This window comes from Microcaecilia unicolor, chromosome 4, assembly GCF_901765095.1.
Source record: "Microcaecilia unicolor chromosome 4, aMicUni1.1, whole genome shotgun sequence".
Classification (NCBI taxonomy): Eukaryota; Metazoa; Chordata; class Amphibia; order Gymnophiona; family Siphonopidae; genus Microcaecilia; species Microcaecilia unicolor.
In genome coordinates, this window is record NC_044034.1 from 149,756,183 (window position 1) to 149,776,836 (window position 20,654).

At 39.4% G+C, this 20,654-nt stretch overlaps 1 protein-coding gene across 1 annotated transcript in view; it reads left to right on the forward strand.

The window, feature by feature from the left end:
- Positions 1-6,011, forward strand: part of NADSYN1 (NAD synthetase 1) — a 44,921-nt gene extending 38,910 nt beyond the window's left edge. Inside the window, 3 exon segments of the mRNA XM_030200731.1 lie at positions 40-168; positions 609-785; positions 5,727-6,011. Coding sequence (XP_030056591.1) covers positions 40-168; positions 609-785; positions 5,727-5,780 — 360 coding nt within the window. The 3' untranslated portion in view covers positions 5,781-6,011.
- Positions 6,012-20,654: the final 14,643 nt, after the last annotated feature.

Below are 20,654 nucleotides of genomic sequence, written 5' to 3' on the forward strand. Positions count from 1 at the left end.
CATAAGCTTGCAGCGTAAATTCTTTCTATCTTCTCACAGGCAGATATGGGGATGACGTACGCAGAACTCTCTGTTTATGGCAGGCTAAGGAAGATATCAAAGATGGGGCCATACAGCATGTTCTGTAGACTCGTCAGCACATGGAAAGAGATGTGGACACCCACACAGGTGCGACAAGTCCTGTTCTACACAAGAAGGCGGAAAGCCAGGTCGTGGAGTTCCTGCCTACTCCACCTCTTCCATGTACAGGAAGGGCACTGTCCAGTTCAGAGATCATCTGATTTGTTTAATTGTAGAAGGCAGGATTTCATTATAGCCAGCCGGGCAGTGTTGAAATTTCCCAATTGGAAATTGCACAGGACATGTATGATACTTTACTTAGTATAACCTCAGTAACACCTAGTGATGATTTTGAACAGCTGAATGAATTCTAGTGCCATCTTGAGGTCACTGTAGTTAAACTGCTTAACATTTTTTGTCAGTTTTTATAATGAGCCTCATCAGCAAAATAGCTGGAGTTCAGAGTCCAGGGTCTCATAGTATTCTGTACGTTTTCTTTATGAAAGTGGGGATCTAAAATCATGTAACCCCTCTGCTTCCCACACCAGGTGGCAGACAAGGTGAAGCACTTCTTCAGATCATATGCCATAAACAGACACAAGATGACTTCTCTCACCCCATCCTACCATGCTGAAAACTATAGCCCAGATGACAACAGGTTTGACCTGCGCCCCTTCCTCTACAATTCTGGATGGCCCTGGCAATTTCACTGTATAGATGAGAAGGTGAGCTTGACGCTTGTACTTCCTCAAATAAAGGGGTGGGACCACTTCCCTATGAGGAAAGGCTAAAGCAGCTAGGGCTCTTCAGCTTGGAGAAAAGATGACTGAGGGGAGATGTGACGGAGATCTATAAAAGTGGGAGAGATATGATAGAGATCTATAAAATAATGAGTGGAGTAGAACGGGTAGATGTGAATCACTTGTTTTTCCAAAAATACTAGGACTAGGGGGCACACAATGAAGCTACATAGTAGTAAATTTAAAACAATTTAGAGAAAATATTTCTTTACGCAATGTGTAATTAAGCTCTGGAATTTGTTGCGAGAAAATGTGGTAAAAGCAGTTAGCTTAGCAGGGTTTAAAAGGGGTTTTGATATCTTCCTAAAAGAAAAGTTCATAGGCCATTATTAAGATGAGCTTGGAGATATCACTGCTTATTAGGATAAGCAGCATAACATGTATTGTACTGTTTTGGGATCTTGCTAGTTACTTGTGACCTGGATTGGCCGCTGTTGGAAACAGGATACTGGGCTTGATGAACCCTTGGTCTGTTCCAGTATGGCAATGCTTATGTAAGCAGTGAGTGTTCTTCAGTGGGCGCCCAGTGGACTTGCTGTTTCTAGAGAAGAGAGGTTCAACCCATCACTTTCACATCCTCTGTCTACCTTTATGAGCTTGTATCCTATCTTTCTGCTGTAACCTTTTCCCTCTCTATAAATGTTTCCATTAACATGTCTTAAAAATAATTTCCTACTGTGGGAATATTTGCTTTATAAAATGTGTTTGAAAATCGAGACACAAACTTACTCTTAGTGCAGTGTTTTAAGACCCTGACTGCAGATTGTTTTGTAAATAACATAGGAAAGAGGATGGTTTACATTTTCAATAAGCTTTTACAAAAGAAAGAGGTTTAGTTTAATCGCTTGCTTTATTGCCTTTCATTTAACTCTGCAAAGAGGGTTACAATCAAATACAAAGCAATAATTTACAACCAATAATAATAATAATAAAAAAAATTAGCAGTTTACAGTTTCTTTAATTTATCTAATCTGGATTTTAACCAAATTAATATAATCAAATCAGAGACAGGCTTATTAAAGTCATGACCGTGAGCACAAGATTACTGCCAAACACAGCGAGTTAAAGACTAGACGTTGCTAATGAAACAAGGTATACATTTGAAAGGAGCAGCTTCTAAATATCAAAGATAGCAGTATAACCAAGTCTTAACATTTTAAAAGAGGAGTAATTACGCTTACCCAGCACTGGTTTCTGGATGGCAGGGGAAAAGTAATTAATAGCAGACTGATACATGGAGGAGTAACCTAGTGGTTAGAGCAGTGGGCTGAAAACCAGGGATACTGGGGTTCTAATCCCTCTGCTCCTCCTCGTGATCAGAAGAGCATAAGTGTTGCCATACTGGGACAGACCGAAGGTCCATTAAGCCCAGTATCTTAGCTGGTAAGGTCCCAGAACAGTAAAATAGATTTTATGCTGCTTATTCTAGAAATAAGCAGTGGCTTTTTCCAAGTCCATCTTAATAATGGCTTATGGACTTTCTTTTAGGAAGCTAGCTAAACCTTTTTTAAACCCTGCTAAGCTAACTGCTTTTACTACAATCTGTCAACGAATTCCAGAGTTTACTTACAAGTTGATAAAAGAAATGTAGGTTTGATAAAAGAAATGTAGGTTTGTTTTAAATTTACTATTTAGTAGCTTAATTGCATGCCCCCTAGTCCTAGTATTTTTGGAAAGAGTGAACAAGCTATTATGTCTACTCGTTCCACGCCACTCATTATTTTAGACCTCTATCATATCTCCCCTCAACTGTCACTTTAACCCCCTCTTACCTCTGATCCAAATTTAGCCTGTAAGCCTTCTGGGGACAGGGAAATACCTAGTGTACCTGAATGTGACTCGCCTTGAACTGCTACTGAAAATGCGTGAACTAAATCCATATAAACAATTTAATTTTTAATGGTGGAAGAACAGTTAGACTAAGTGTAGCAGATCTCAGAGCTCTGGTCTTTTAGAGGGGAATCCATTTGTTTTAATCTCCATTTGAGTGCACTACGGGAACTTCATTAAACAGTTTGCATTATGGGAGATGAATGAACTGGCAGGGCTTGAGTCGTAATCAGTCTTGGGTAGCGACTTAGACTCAACTTCAAAATAAAAAAGTTACATTATAGTATATGGTAAATTTGTCATTACTTATAAATGTATCTTTGTCCTCCTTGAACTAAAGTTATATTTACCAGTACTTTAGATTCAGAACACAAAAATTTATATTCTAATATCAGTAGGAATCAGTGTTGGAGCTGGAGTCAGACAATAGAAAAATAGAGGAGTCGGAGTCGAAGGTTTGGTGTACTGGCTCCACAGCCTTGTGAACTGGTCAGGAAAGCCTCAATTCTTCCAGCTGCTGGAAAACAGCACCACCAGCTGAGTCCTTCCAAGAATTGGCTGTTTTCTTTGATATAATTCCGATAGGGGTCTAGGAATAAGAGTTAGAAAAACTTTAATTTTACTTATATTAATAAGATCATAAATTTTTTTCAAATTTGACCTAATATGGTATCAACACGGGTTACAGTCCATCTTCCCAGAATCCTTTTGAGACGTTCATATTAGGAAATGTGATGGCTGCCTAATAGTATTCTGGGCATGGCTAAGTTGGAAGAGCTGTGATTATTTCGACGTACTGTGATTGCCTGGCAAACGTGAGAAATTGTAACAGGTTTTGTGCTGGACCCAGATCAGAATTGATTGAAACAAAATACCAGTTAGAATGATAAATCACCTGGACCAGATGGTATACACCTCAGGATACTGAAAGAACTCCAAACATGAAATTGCTGGTCTGCTGTTAGTGATCTGTACCTGTCATTAAAATAGTCTGTGGTACCTGAAGATTGGAGGGTGGCCAATATAATGACGATTTTTAAAAAGAGTTCCAGGGGTGATCCATTAAATTAAAGACTGATACGCCTGACTTTGGTGCTGGGCAAAATAATGGAAACTGTTATTTATAAAAAATAAAATTACAGCACACAAAGACAAACATGGTTTTATGGGACAGAGTCAGCATGGATTCAGCCAAAGAAAGTCTTGCCTCCCCAATTTGCTTAATTTCTTTGAAGGCATGAATAAACGTGTGGATAAAGGTGAGCTGGTTGATCTAGTGTTTCTAGATTTTCAGATGCTTTTGATAAAGTTGTCATGAGAGACTCCTGAGAAAATTAGTCGTGGATTAGGAATTCATTATTGGACAGAAAACAGAGAGGGTTGGGAGAAAAATGGCCATTTTTCTCAAAGGAAGAGGGTAGATAGTGGAGTGCCACAGGGATCTGTACTGGGTCTAGTGCTATTTAACATGTTTATAAATGATCTGGAAATTGGAATGACAAGTGAGGTGATTACATTTGCAGATAACACAAAACTATTCAAAGTTGTTAAAAACAAATGCTGACTGAACAATTGCAGGGAGACCTTAGAAAACTGGAAGACTGGGCATCCAAATGGCAGATGAAATTTAATGTGGACAAGTGCAAAGTGATGCACATTGAGAAGAATAATCTGAATGCTAGGGTCCATTTTAGCAGTCAGCAGCCAAGAAAAAGATCTAGGTGTCATTGTAGACAATACACTATAATCTTTTGTCTAGTGTGTGGCAGCGGCCAAAATAGCAAACAGGATGCAAGGAATTATTAGGAAAGGGATGGTATGTAAGACCAAAAATATTATAATGCCTCTGTATTGCTCCATGGTGTGACCTTACCTTGAGTATTGTGTTCAGTTCTGGTTGCCATAATCTCAAAAACACATATAGCGGAATTAGAAAAGGTTCAAAGAAGAGCGACCAAAATGATAAAGGGGTTGGAACTCCTCTCATATGAGATGGCTGAAGGGGGATAGTATTGAGGTCTACAAAAACCTGAGTGGTGTAGAATGGATAAAAGTGAATCAATTTTTCACTCTTTAAAAGTATAACGACTAAGGGACACAATGAAATTACATGGAATTACTTTTAAGACAAATAGGAGGAAATATGTTTTTCACTCAAGGAATAGTTAAGCTCTGGAACTTGTTGCTAGAGGATGTGGTAACAGTGGTTAGTGTATCTGGGTTTAAAAGAGTTTTGACCATGTTCCTGGAGGAAAAGTCCATAGTCTGCTATTGAGATAGACATGGGGAAGCCACTGCTTGCCCTGGGATTCGTAACACGGATTGTTGCTACTATTTGGAGTTTCTGCCAGTTACTTGTGACCTGGATTGGCCACTGTTGGAAGCAGGATACTGGGATAGATGGACCATTGGTTTGACCCAGTATGGTAATTCTTATGCTCTGTCCTAGAGTTTTGAAAAAGACAACCATTAAAACAGTATTTAAGACTAGCCATTTGTGTTTGCATAGGTCAGTCTGGGGTTTCTGCTTTAAAGACGACACAAACAGGGATTGGATTAGCACAAGTTTGGTGTTACTGCTGAAAAACATTGGTCATCCAGGCTCCAAATCCAGCTACTATTTGTATCTTTCATGCATGTTCACCATACAGAAGGCAGTTTTATAAATGATTTTGAGTCGGGAAGAGTCACAGATAGCAGTCATTTTAAGAGAAACTGCTGTTAATCGTTGCAGCTGCTTTTGTCTGACAGTAGAGTGTAACAAATCCTTGCTGAGAGCCTGCTGACACCAGGGCAGTGCCAGAACCAGCATCTTTGGTTGTATTTGTCCCTCTTTGAAGTGAATGCTTTGAATGATTTAGATTGTAAGCTGTTTTGAGCAGGGACTGTCTTTTCTTCATGTTAAATTTGTGAAGCTCTGCATACAACTGGTAGCGCTATAGAAATGATTTGTAGTAGTAGTAGAATGTATTTGCACTGTTTCCTAGTCCTGATTCAAGTTTCACTGCCTCTTACTAACACTGTCCTGACTTGCAGGTTTTGGCCTTGGAAGAGAGGGATGAGCAGCAGACGTTTGAAGAAATAGATTGACGTCAGTCATTGATTTGGACGATTTATTGAATGCTGCATCTGAAGTGCACAAATCTTGGTTTTTCACAATTGCGTTGCAGTGTAGGACTGAAGATATTGCATTATTGACCTATCCTACACATGCTCTCTGCATTCTCGGGTTCAGACCTGATGATAGTTGTGTATTGCTGCTGTAGAAATATGACTTTCATTCTGTTTCCTCTATATTAAACCTACAGTTTTACGACTCTCCTTAAGTTGCCCAGCTTCATTGTTTTGTAGTTTTTTTTCTTCTCACTACTTCTTTGCATATGTGTAACAAGGTGATAGACAACGATTTGCCACAGATTTCATTTGTTTTCATTTGTAAATACTAGCATATGAAACAACTGAATTGTTTCTTGTCCTTTTCTGCGCTTACTGGGGTACACTGACAACCTTTTTCACTTCATGTAGCTGGAAAGTTCAACCTTTCATGGTAAATAAATTGTAACACTGAATCCCTGAAAGATAAGCGAGCGCTGATTCCCACCTTTCATTCTGACTGACTTCCACCAGCTGACTTCCATCACTCTTGTCAAGTCTGAATCAGGAAGTAATTGCCAATGGGTCATGAATTCCAAGTTTTTGGCCTACTCTTCTCTAATGCACATAAGTATTGCCATACTGGGACAGACCGAAGGTCCATCAAGCCCAGTATCCTGTTTCCAATAGTGGCCGGTCGAGGTCACAAGTACCTAGCAGGATCCCAAAAAAGTACAATACATTTTACGCTGCTTATCCTAGAAATAAGAAGTGAATTTTCCTCAAGTCCATTTTAATAATGGTCTATATACTTTTCCTTTAGGAAGCCATTCAAACCTTTTTAAACCCTGCTAAGCTAACCACCTTTAAAACATTCTCTGGCAATGAATTCCAAAGTTTAATTACACGGTGAGTGAGGAAAACGTTTCTCCAATTCGTATTAAATTTACTAATTTGTAGCTTCATCGCATGCCCCCTAGTCCTAGTATTTTTGGAAAGAGTAAACAAATGATTCACGTCTAGCCGTTCCACTTCACTCATTATTTTATAGACTTCTATCATATCTCCCCTCATCCGTCTCTTCTCCAAGCTGAGAAGCCCTAGATGCTTCAGCCTTTCCTCATAGGTAAGTCGTCCCATCCCGTTTATCATTTTCGTTGCCCTTCTCTGTATCTTTTCTAATTCCACTATATCTTTTTTGAGATGCGGCGACCAGAATTGAACACAATATTGAAGGTGCAGTTGCACCATGGACTGATACAAAGGCATTATAACATCCTCACTTTTGTTTTCCATTCCTTTCCTAATAATACCTAACATTCTATTTGCTTTCTTAGCTGCCACAGCACACCAAGCAGAGGATTTCAATGTTGTAAGCTACACATGAAATGTAGACACTTACGATATAGAATTGCCCTTCATATGGTAGCTGGAGCGATAGTGAATTGTAATTTGCAGAATCCACAAGATTTCTGGCATTTATGTCTAGAAATATTCTCATGTATTTCAAAGCCAAAGTACCAATAAACCTCTTTTTTTTTTTTTAAACTCATGTTTATTAGCATTGATTCACAAGAACATGACAGAAGTTGTTATAACAGGGGGTACGAGGCATCACACCGCATGTCCACTCACACTGACAAAGAACAATTGTACTACACTTTATAACTTTTTCCCCCAACCTCCTCCCCCAATAAACCTCGTTTTTAAGGAAAAATTAATTTTGTGTATATAGATATAACTTTTATTTTCAAAATGTTATATTCCACTTTAAACTCAAAGCTGGTTACATACACAGTATCAGAGAAAAACATCAAACAATGACAAATGAAATAAAATTTCATTAAATATCATTGACTTCTGGAAATTGCTGTCAAGACAAACTAATCCCTATCCATATACGCTTCTACAAAATAAAAAGTCTTCAGTAATTTTTTTAATTTCTGAAAATGTGTACAAAGTCTTAAATAGCCTGGCAGACTGTTCCACAAATAAACCCCAGCTATAGAAAACGCACGATTTCTTGTTTCAGATAAACATCAAACTGAAGTTTGTAGCTGTTTCTTCCCCCAGAATGTAATTCTCGTGGTTCATACATGAGTAAAGAATCCACAAAATATTGTGGAATTTTACCATAGATGTATCAAAGTCAAGATCTTGTATTGTACACAAAAGTCTCTTGGGTAACCTGTTTTAAACGTTTGAGAAACATGCTCAAATCATGTCTGATTTGTGGAACTTCAGAGCCCATATTTGAGATGGGGCAGAAGGGGGGACCCTGAGGCCACAGTTCACCTTAGCTTATAATGTTAAATGCTTTCTTGTCTGCTGTTCCAGTCTGTGAAAGATGCTCCTGTCAGAGATCCGTTTGGAGAACACTTTTAACTTTCTGTAAAGAGAGATGTGGTAGCTGTGTTAGTCCACTCTTAAAGGTAATCAATAGAAATAAAATAAAACAGAGAAGGTGATACCTTTTTTATTGGACCTTTGAAGTCAGAATGATTAAATATTTTGACACCCATCAGACAGGAGGACTTAACAAAGATCTGGGTTTTCCAGCCCATTATTAACCATGAGACTGTCACTGAAATGCTTTGATTTTTCACTTATATATATATATACTGTTATTTATCAACATTTGCTTATTTCGAATCTGATAAAGAGGGGTTACCTTTGAAAGCTAATCAAAAAATGTACTAAGTCCAATAAAAAAGATTTTTTTTCTCTGTTTTATTTTATTTCTATTGATTAACTTCCTGTAAGAAATTAAAAACATCTCTTTCATAATTACTAGTTAGGTGTGGAGAGGACAGATAATTAGTCTTGTTGATGCTTTGGGGAGGAGCTTTTAGCACGGTTTGTTGTTTTACTTTATTTGTAATTATTGTTTTTATTCTCTTTTTGGTAATTGATTAAGATTCTATTGTAGTTGTATGGTGAACTGCTTTGAATGGTTGTCTAGGGAGGTAAGTATTTTATGAACAAGGCAGGGGTCATTTTTAGAAGTTACTTATTTTTCTAATATAAATTTTAATTTGACCGAAGGCTAAAGGCACTGCTCCTTTTAAGAAAAGTCAATGCTGACTTGTTAAAGAAACATGCTAATCATTTACCAGAGCAGGCTGTAATTTATTTTGAATGTGACATGCTGTGGCACTGATCGCATTCCTATAATGAATTTTTGTTTTTAAATAAATAGCTATTCTGCATTGAGTCAGTCCCACGTACAAGGTGTGCTATCGCTCATTTTAAAAGGGGAAATGAGACTTGATATACCACCTTTCTGTGTTTTTTACAACTACATTCAAAGTGGTTTACATAGTATATACAGGTACTTATTGTACCTGGGACAAAGAACAAACAAATTAAAAAAAAAAAAATAAAGAAAATACTGTTTTAAGCAGCTCAATGCACTGTCATCTGCTCACTTTATGGTAACATTCTTGACAAATGTAACTCGAGTTGCCTTTTAAGCTGAAATGTTTTCCCTTATAACCAAAAATGAGCCATTTGTGGTTGCTTTCTTTGAAAAACTAGAAGTGAAAATGTTGGAAGTTATAAATACTGAAGCCCTGAGCCCAATGGTAAATTGAAGTCTGTAATTTGCTAATGTGGGCAATCATGTGGGTTTGTTATAGGAATTTTGTTTTTCATTTCTGTAAATTTCTGAAGCTGTTCTCCACATTTCCATCTGCTGAAATCCTACTTCTTCCACTAGTGAACAAGTCTCAATGCTCCTGTGATGGTCTTATCAATCCTACAGAGAGCAGGGCCAGTCTTCAAGCGGTGGGCACACCAAATTGTTTCATGGTCTGCCTTTCACAGGAGCCTGTAATAAGCAGTTCTAGGCTTAGCACAATTTACTACTCATTACAGTGCAGATCTTGTGCACTAAAATTACTTGCAATGTATTAAAGGTTTTGGTGCAAAAAAGTACACAGAAGGGCTAGTAAAACAGTGAGCTAATTGTAACACTGTACTTGGGGGCCATGAGAATGGTAGTCCCACACTCCCCATTACTAACACATACTTTAACCCAATGCTTGTCAAATGTTTTGTGGCTCTGAGCCCTTGATAGTGGTCAAAATTGTGGATCCCCCTGTCACAAAACACCTAGCCACCCACCTGGGTTACCCTGTGGCCACTTAGAGGGTCAATCCTGTACCTGCCGCTTGTGCTCTACACTAGCACCCTCCTCCTACCAACTGGGTCACAACTGCTTCTGGGCGAGTTTCCCGCTCTCCAATTATCCCCCAGTTCCCAAAAAGCACTCACAGACCCAACACACAAACCATTAGGATTCTTTATCAGTCCAGACAAACAGGGCCAACAAACCATTGTTTGTTCTCTTAAAAAATAATGAATACTGGAACAAAATAGTGTAATTGGCAAACACTAACAGATAACTGAAATAAGGATCAATCATAACACTAACTAAATACTTGCATACTTCCTAGAAAGTACCTGGGGAGATCAGGGCATATATTCTGTTCACAGAGCTTCAGCAAAAGAGATCTCTCTCTCTCTCCTCCTAGGCTGAAACTGAAGCAGCAGCCAGCCACTGCTAAGTAATTTCAAAACTTCAGGCCAATCAGAACCCAGAACAGTCAAGTTTCAAATAAAAACTGGTTACATCACTGCAAGCACTTCATATTAGCCGTGTGCCAACTAAAAGAAAGAGAAGCCCTCAGTAACAGCTTTTAAGCATAAACATGCACTATCTGCTGGCCAAACAGGAGAAATACACTTCAGACATATTTAAGACAGGAAAATATCCAATATTTTTTACAGGCTTAAAACACTCAAACTACCCATCTGTCAAATCCCCCCCCCCCCATCTATCCCTCATAACCCACCCTACTAATCAAATCATCCATTTAACCAACTCCCCTTCTACCCCCACCTCCCTGTCTACCTACCTTAGGGTAGTGTAGATGGATGGGAGATGGGTTATTGAATCATGCTGTTAGATAGGTGAATATATGTGTGTGTGTGTATATTGGTGTGTGTGGCTGTGGAGTATCTTAGAATAGGGGTGCGAGTGTTAGTGTGGGGTCTGCTCCCGGTGTACAGTCTCCCTAAAAAGGGTATTGATAAAAATTTGCTGGTTCCATCTAAACTACGTTTGACCACCTACATTTTCGGAAAGCACTAAAGACAGACCTGTTCAGAAGAGTATACCCCACCGACCCAACATAAAAATACCTGGTCACTTGTGACACAATGTAACCAAATACCATAACGGACATTACCTGACTCTTCTTCCCCCTTTCCCTCTCTAAGTATTTGTTCAGACCGGAATCGGCTAACAACGTTAATGGTTATATGTAAGCCACATTGAGCCTGCAAAAAGGTGGGAAAATGTGGGATACAAATGTAACAAATAAATAATATGCTATAGTAAAAAACAAAGTGGTTAAAAATAAAAGGAAAATGTGCAAATAGTACTCTGATGATTGTTATTAAATCATCCTAGCAGTGTATTGCTATTTTGAAGGACATTTAACCCATTAGTGCCCAATGTTCCCATGTTTGTTCCCACATATGGGAACATTGGGCACTAATGGGTTAATTTGGGGAGGTATGGTGGCAATCTGGAGGGTATTACAGTTATCAACAGGTATTGCACTGGATAACGTTTTTGTACTGCAGTGAGGACTGGGACAAGAGCATCTTAGAGGAAAGGAGAAACGGGTGGCGTGATATAGACATTCAAATATTTGAAAGGTATTAATCCACAAATTAACCTTTTTTGGAGACAGGAAGGCGGTAGAACTGGAGGACATGAATTGAGGTTGAAGGGGGGCAGACTCAGGACTAACGTCAGGAAGTATTTTTTCACAGAGAGGGTGGTGGATATATGGAATGCCCTCCTGCGGGAGGTGGTGGAGATGAAAACTGTAATGGAATTCAAACATGCGTGGGATAAACACAAAGGAATCCCTTTTAGAAGGAATGGTTCCGTGGAATCTTAGCGGAGATATTGGGTGGCGACGCCGGTAATTGGGAAACAAAATGGGAGCTGGGCAGACTTCTACAGTCTATGCCTTGATTGTGACTGTATAGATATGGATGGGCTGGAGTGTAAATTTTAAGGGGCTTCGACGTTAGCTCCAGAATTTAGTACAAGAACAGTGCTGGGTAGACTTCTATGGTCTGTGCCCTGAGAAAGGCAAGGACAAATCAAATCCGGGTATACGTATAAAGTATCACATACCATGTAAATGAGTTTATCTTGTTGGGCAGACTGGATGGACCGTACAGGTCTTTATCTGTCGTCATTTACTATGGTATCTGTCACCCTAAGTCCCCCAAGGAGGCTACTCCAGTCCCATTTTTCCCCATTCCATACATGAAGTTTCAGTTCTGAATTTTTACCATCAAAGTCCCTAAGAAAAGCAGGTGCTTTACTGTACTGTATTAATTAGTTAATGGAAGGTATGACTTTGTAATGGGATGAATTTATGTATCATTACATGATGGCTATAAAAGTAGTTTTTAAATTGCTTCCAGCACTTTTAGAGAGAAGTTTGCAGGAAGGCTTTGAGTAGAGAGGGGTAGTTATTGCACTTTTGGTTGTAGTTTATTATTTGAAGTTATTTATTTGGATTTAGCTCACATTTTTCAGGAGTAGCTCAAGGTGAGTTAATGCACGTACACAATTTTCCTGTTTTGAGCTTATAACTAACTAATCAATAGAAATAAAATAAAACATATGAAAGAAAATAAGACGATAGTTTTTTTTTTATTGGACTAATTTAATACATTTTTTGATTAGCTTTCGAAGGTAGCTCTTCATCAGATCAGAAATAAGCAAATGTTAATAAATAACAGTATATATAAGTGAAACAAAAGCATTTCAGTGACAGTCCCACAGGATGAGGGTTTGGTGGGTTAGGTGAGAGACAGGGAGAGCCTGTGGGAGGGACAGGGAGATAGATATGCATGGTGATCAGAGGGTGACAGAGCAGTGGAATTTCATTGTTTATAATGGGCTAGAAAACCCTGATCTTTAAGTCCTGTCTGGTGGGTGTCAAAATATTTAATCATTCTGACTTCAAAGGTCTTACGTTCCTGGATTGTCTTAAAATGCCCTTTTAGTATTGTCACCATAAAATCATTGATACAGTGTTCTGGTTTTGTAAAGTGCTGCCCCACAGAGGTGACATCCTGGTTGGTACTGGCATTTTTCATATGATGTGTATGTAAATTAAATCTCTTCTTCAGCATCTGGCTTGTTTCTCCAATATAGCACCCTTCGTCACATTTTTTACACTGGATGACATATACTACATTGGAAGATGAGCATGTGAAGGATTCCTTTATGTTGAATATTTTTCCTTTGTGAATGGCTGTGGGGTCTTGTGAAATATTTTGGCATAATTTGCAGCTGGATATATTGCAAGGATGTATGCCATTCTCTTCTTTATGGGCCTCTGTTGAGAGCTAGCTTCTCACTAGCTTGTGTTTTAAATTGGCTGGCTGTCAGAAGGCCAGCACTGGTGCGGATGGGAATATCTCTTTCAGTAATTCATCCTCCTGGAATAGTAGCTGCAGATCTCTTATGATTTTCTTCAGTTTTTCCAGCTCTGGGTATGTCACTATAAGGGGGGTTCTGTCTATGGCTTTCTTTTCCTTGTATTGTAGCAGATTTTCCCTGTGTGTTTTGAGGGAGGAGGCAATATTCTTGGAGATTATTTTGGGGTTGTGGCCTTTCTGTTCGAAGGATGCAGTCAGGATTTTGAGGTGCCTATCTCTGTTCCCTGGGTCAGAGCAGATAAGGTGGTATCTTGTGGCTTGGCTGTGAATAATGGATTTTATTGTGTGAAGGGTGGAAGCTGCATTTGTCTGTGGGTTTCCTATATATGGATGTTTGTATGTAGCCATTGCCGATTGAAACTGTAGTGTCCAAAAGTTGACTTTTTCTGGGGAGTAGTCAATTTTGAATCTGATTGTAGGATGGTATGTATTGAAAGAACTGTAAAATTCAGTCCAAATCATAAAAATGTCATCAATATACTGGTAGTATTTTTGGGGTGCGGTCTTATATGTATTCAAAAATGTCTCTTCCAGTTCTACTACTATTAAACATTTCTATAGCACTATTAGACTTACACAGCGCTGTACAAATGAACATGAAAAGACAGTCCCTGCTCAACAGAGCTTACAATCTAAATTCAGCCACAAAGAGGTTAGCATACTGGGGTGCCAGCCTGGTGCCCGTGCTTTGTAGATAGATATCATTGTTTAAAGTAGAAATAGTTGTGCGTTATAATAAATTTGATTAATTTTGTAATAGTTTCCGGTGCGTATTAATGGTCCAGTGTGGCTGTTTTTAGTAGTTTCTCACATGCAGATATGCCATCTGCATGGGAAATGTTGCTCTATAGTGACTGTACATCCGTTGTGATCAGAAGGGTGCCCGGTGGTAACTGCTTGATATTTTTTAATTTATTCAGAAAGTCTGTGGTGTTTTGTATGAGGCTGTTTGTCTTGTGCACAAAAGGTTTCAGAATCCCCTCTATAAGTCCAGATATTTCATAGTAGATGAAGGTAGATATTGTTGGAATGTAATTGTATTTTACATGCATTGCCTGTCACCTATTATTTCTCTGTGATTACTCTGTGACCTCTGATGTGAATTACTTAGAGAGGTCACACAGCTATGCAACTTCCTGTGGGGGATAGACACAGCACATGCAGCACATGGAGCACATGGAGCTCATGATCTCTCCTAACCTGAGAGGATCTATGGTGGTGTGAGCATCCATTACCATCTAAGCACATGGAAGGAGCTGATAATACAAATGTATAATAATATGTATATATAAGCCTGTCTGATTATAATCTAACTACAAACTGTGAGTAAACAGATGTTTTGTTACTTCAACTTTAAAGTGACTCAGCAGTGAATTATTCAGGGGTGAATGAGAGAGAGATGAAGAAAGAAATTAACATTTCTAAAGCTGAAGCTGTGTGTACTAAAATCTGCTAATTATTTACTACAAATAATCCAACAAAAGGGTTATGGGCCCAGGGCCAGGAATTGAAAAAGAAGAGAAATATTACCAGGCAGAAAAAAGGCCACATTTTTCTCTTAAGTTTTAAAGGAAAGATTCAGTCTGTCTCTCTCTCCCCCCACACAGCAGACAGAAGGCTAAGAAATGGCTGAGGGAAGAAATTCACCATTGTTCTATTCTCTCAAGGTGCCTAGATTAACTGAGTTTAATTATCGGCAGTGGGAACTAAGATTCATATGTCTCCTTCGAGCAAAAAGATTAAATATATGCTTAGACCAAGACAGAACAGCTGAAAATATGGCTGAATGGGACAATGCAAACTATTATGTGAAGTGCATGCTTTTGGAAGCTCTCTCAGAGAAACAAGCCATATTAGTGGAGGGAAAAGATACACCAAAGGACATTTTATATAAACTGAGAACTATGTATGCAACTACATATGCAAAGCAACCAATTTGGTTGGCAGAGTTGAATGAAACCAAATTAAGGGATAAAAGTAAATGTAATGATCACATTATGCATCTTATGTCTTCATTTCAAAAGTTAGAACTTTCTGGAATTCCCATGTGTGATGCATTGAAAAGAGCATTTCTTTTTACCTCACTATCAAAGAAGTTTGATGTTTTTAGGTCTGTAAATGAGGCCATTGAAGGGCAATCTTTTGAACAGGCAACATCAAAACTAAGGCAGGAATGCATAATAAATGATTCTGAGGAGATGTGTTCTCAAAGCAAGTCAGAGACAGGGTTGCCAGGTGGAAAATTTTTTTCCAGCCACTGGAGCCCAAAAAACAGCCCAAAAACCGCCCAAACACAAACCCCGCCCCTGACACCCCCGCCCCCGCGTCATCACCCCGCCCCCCGTCATCAACCCCGCCCCCGCCGTCACCGGCCCCGCCTCCCACGTCACCGGCCCCGCCTCCCTCATCGGCCCGCCTCTCACGTCATCGGCCCCGCCTCCCGTCATCGGCCCCGCCTCCCACGTCATCGGCCCGCCTCCCACGTCACTAACCCCGCCCAAAACGTCATTAACCCCACCCAAAAACGTCATTAACCCCGCCCCCCCGCGGCCGAAAAAAACCGCCCGAAGCACAAAACCAGCCCAAAAAACGCAACCCGCCGCGGGCAAAAATTTCCCGCGGCGGGTCGCGGAAAACCGCCCAATTGGGCGGTAAAACCGCCCACCTGGCAACACTGGTCAGAGAGAAATGAAACAAATTTCGTGGCAAAGAACAGAGGAAGGCGGAGCTATGGGAAAACTCCACCCAAGGGCAAGCTGATTTGCTACTCATGTGGAAAGGAGGGACATGTATCTAAATGGTGTAAGGAAACACAAAACACTCCCTCTAGCTCACCTAAGCCAATGGAACTAAAGAATTTTCAAACCAGGAAATGTATGAAGGACAAAGATAAACACAAGGGCTTTCTAATGGCAGAAAAATCTTTGACTATGGTAAATAATAATTCAAATGAAAGTACTTGGATTTTGGATTCGGGGAGCACATGCCATTTAACCAATTGTAAAGATTTCTTTCAGGAAATGTGTCCAGAGGAAGGTATTCTTAAAACTGCAAACGCAGGGACTGCTAAGATCCAAGCAAAAGGTATTGGATTCTTAAAATGCAAAGTGTCTAATGAAGTTAAAGAAATTCCTGTAAGTGATGTCTTGTATATTCCCCAAGCAGTTTGCAATATGCTTAGTGTATCTACATTAGATAAGAAGGGATTTGTGATTCATTTTGAAAACAGTAAGTGCACAATCTCTAAAAATGATGAAGTGTATGCTGAAGCTTTATGCATAATGATGTTTAAACTGAGCATTTCAGGTGAAGCCTCACATATGGCGCAAGTAAGGAAGAATGATGGTAAATGTAGTCTGGAAATCTGGCACCGCCGCCTGGGACATCGTGATTTTAAGGTGATCCAGGATCTTTACAGTAAGCAACTGGCCACCGGCATTCAGATAAGTGCAGATGCTGGTAAAATGGAGAAATGCATAGACTGTGTTACTCAAAAAGGTGTGAGACCCTCATTTCCTGCATACACAGGAAATAGGAGTAATAAAGTACTGGACTTAATACACAGTGACTTATGTGGACCGTTTAATATCCCATCATAGGGAAATAACAGATTTGTGCTAATATTCTTGGATGATTTTTCTAGATATTGTGTGGCCTATTTGCTGAAAGAAAAAGTCAAGTCACAGACATGCTGAAGAAATACGTAGCCATGGTGAGCAATAAATTTGAAAGAAAACCAAAGGTTCTTCAGACCGACAATGGTGGTGAGTTCACTTCGCAAAGCATGCGCACATTTCTAGAACAAGAAGGCATTCAGCATATCACAACAGTAGCTTATACACCAGAACAAAATTCTGTTGCAGAGAGAAAATTTAGGTCACTTGTGGAAATGACCAGATGTATGCTGTCAGATAGCAATCTCCCTAAAACTATGGGGGGAAGCCATTCTCACAGCAGTGTACCTACAAAACAGAATGCCAACTAAAGGCGCTGAGCGCACACCACATGAGACATGGCATGGTAGGAAGCCAAACCTGTCACACATAAGAACATTTGGAAGTACAGCATATGCTCATATACCAAAGCAAAGAAGGCATAAGCTGGATTCCACAACAGAAAGGGGCATTTTAGTTGGCTATGCTCCAGGACACAAAGGATATAGAATTTTGAATCTGAAAACTGGCATTGTTGGCATAAGACATGTTACATATTTTGATGAAAACAAAAGGGTTGATAAAGGCTGGATTATCCCAGATGAGCCTTATCATCCAGAATATGAAACTAGAACCATAATAGACATGCCAGTGTATATAAATGCCATACCAAGGCATATGTCTGAAAGCAACTCATCTGTATCTAACGAGGAACAGGCAGAGGAAGCAGACACAGAAAGGATCATTGAAGAAGACAGTACAGTTGGAGAAGGGGAATCAATTGGAGAACTCTCAGATTTAGAGGATGCGGAAAGGTCAGACCAACCTGTAGTCAGACGCTCATCCAGGGAAAACAAAGGTGTTCCACCCCCAAGACTGTCTTACTTAACAAAGTCAGCAGAAGCTCAAGAGCCCTTAACATGGGATGAGATTGAGAAAATGCCAGCAGAAGAAGCTGCTGAATGGCATAAAGCTGCACAAGAAGAAATTGATGCATTGGATAAAAATAATACTTGGATTCTTACAAAATTACCTCCTGGCAAGAAAGCTATAGGATGCAAATGGGTATTCAAGTTAAAAAGGAATGCACAAGGAAAAGTGGAAAGGTATAAAGCCAGATTAGTCGCAAAGGGATATCTTCAAAAATATGGAGAAGATTTTGATGAAGTGTTTGCACCTGTAGTGAAACACACGACAATCAGAACACTTCTGAGCATTGCAGTCTCAAAAGGCATGCAAGTCAAACACATTGATGTGAAAACAGCATTTCTTCACGGAGATATAACTGAAGACTTGTACATGGAACAACCAACAGGTTTCATAAATACAAAACAAAGACAGCTAGTGTGTAAATTAAACAAAGGTCTTTATGGATTAAAGCAAAGTGCAAAATGTTGGAATGAAAAATTGCATGAAATATTGACAAATTTAGGATTTAAGCAAGGTGAAGCAGATAAATGTTTGTACACTAGGTGCACAAATGGACAATATGCATACATTTTAGCTTTTGTTGATGATCTGCTCATTGCAAGCAAAAGTGAGCAAGAGTACAAGGACATTGTAAAGTGTTTAAACCAGAATGTTGAGATAAAAGAACTTGGTAATGTGTCATACTATCTTGGTATAGAAATTGAGAAACAAAATGATGGTTCTTATCTTCTAAGCCAGAAGCACAAAATAAATGAGCTTATTGAAAGTTTAGGTATGCAAGATGCCCAAGTTGTAAGCACTCCCATGATCACTGATTTTCTGAAGGATGAAACAGTAAGAGAACCTTTACCAGATAACATCCAATATAGATCAGCCATAGGTAAGCTTTTATATCTAGCTACCACATACAGAGCTGATATAGCAAAAGCAGTAGGAATTTTGAGCAGAAGGGTCAGCTCACCTACCAAATCAGATTGGACTGCAGTTAAAAGGATGGTAAGGTATTTAAAGGGTACCATTGATTGTAAATTAAAGATTTCAGCCAATAGTAATCCAAAACTAATATGTTACTGTGATTCAGATTGGGCAGGGGATCATTCTGACTATAAATCCACAAGTGGATATGTGTTTATGTATGGAAATGTACAAATTTCATGGGCCAGTCATAAACAAAGTATTGTGAGTCTGTCTTCTACAGAAGCTGAATACGTGGCCGTATCGGAAGCGTGCAGAGAACTGATGTGGATTGAAAAACTTTGCTGGATTTTGGAATAGCTGAACAGAGACCAATCCAGATAATGGAAGATATCAGAGCTGCATCCGACTGTCACAGAATGACAAGGTTCAGTCACGTACCAAGCACATCGCAACGAAATACCACAACGTGCGAGAGTTGGCGAAAGAAGGGGTCATCAGTCTACACTATTGTCACACCAGTGAGATGACAGCTGACATCATGACCAAACCGTTAACCAGAGAACATTTTGTGAATCTGCGTATAAAGCTTGGACTTTGTATGAATAAATAATTGCATGACAGTTATGCATGAGAAGGGGTTTGTTGGAATGTAATTGTATTTTACATGCATTGCCTGTCACCTATTATTTCTCTGTGATTACTCTGTGACCTCTGATGTGAATTACTTAGAGAGGTCACACAGCTATGCAACTTCCTGTGGGGGATAGACACAGCACATGCAGCACATGGAGCACATGGAGCTCATGATCTCTCCTAACCTGAGAGGATCTATGGTGGTGTGAGCATCCATTACCATCTAAGCACATGGAAGGAGCTGATAATACAAATGTATAATAATATGTATATATAAGCCTGTCTGATTATAATCTAACTACAAACTGTGAGTAAACAGATGTTTTGTTACTTCAACTTTAAAGTGACTCAGCAGTGAATTATTCAGGGGTGAATGAGAGAGAGATGAAGAAAGAAATTAACATTTCTAAAGCTGAAGCTGTGTGTACTAAAATCTGCTAATTATTTACTACAAATAATCCAACAGATATGACTGGTCTGCCAGGGTTTCCAGGTTTGTGGATTTTGGATAGCATGTAGAATGTGCCCACCTTTTGAAGTCAGAATGATTAAATATTTTGACACCCACTAGACAGGACTTAACAAAGATCTGGGTTTTGTAGCCCCATTATAAACCATAAAATTCCACTGCTTTGTCACCCTCTTATCACCATGCATATCTTCCTGTTCCTCACCTACCTGGCCCCACCCTCATCTGTGGGGCTGTCACTGAAATGTTTTGATGTTTCACTTATATCTACTGTTATTTATCAACATTTGCTTATTTCTGGTCTGATGAAGAAGGGCTACCTTCCAAAGGGAATCACAAAATGTATTAAGTTAATCTAATAAAAAAAAGGTATCTTATTTTCTTCTCTCTGTTTTATGTTATTTCATTTCAATTGCTTACCTCTAAAAGTGGATTAACACAGCTACCACCACAGCCACATTACTCAAGTTTATAACAGTACAACTGCTGTTGTGATCGGTAGTGTGATGGTGTTTTAAACGGTCCATGTGTATTTATTAATATAAACTTACACATCTCCGGGGTCAGGACTTCTGCAGCGAGGGAAGGGCTGTCCTTGCCGGGACAGGAGTTACTCAGAAATCAGCTGACGGCCAGACCACGGGCGCCAGTGGAGCTGCCGGGATTTGTAGTCCAGAATAGGGCTGCAGACAGGAAGTGCCGTCGATAGCCGGGACTTCACGACTGCAA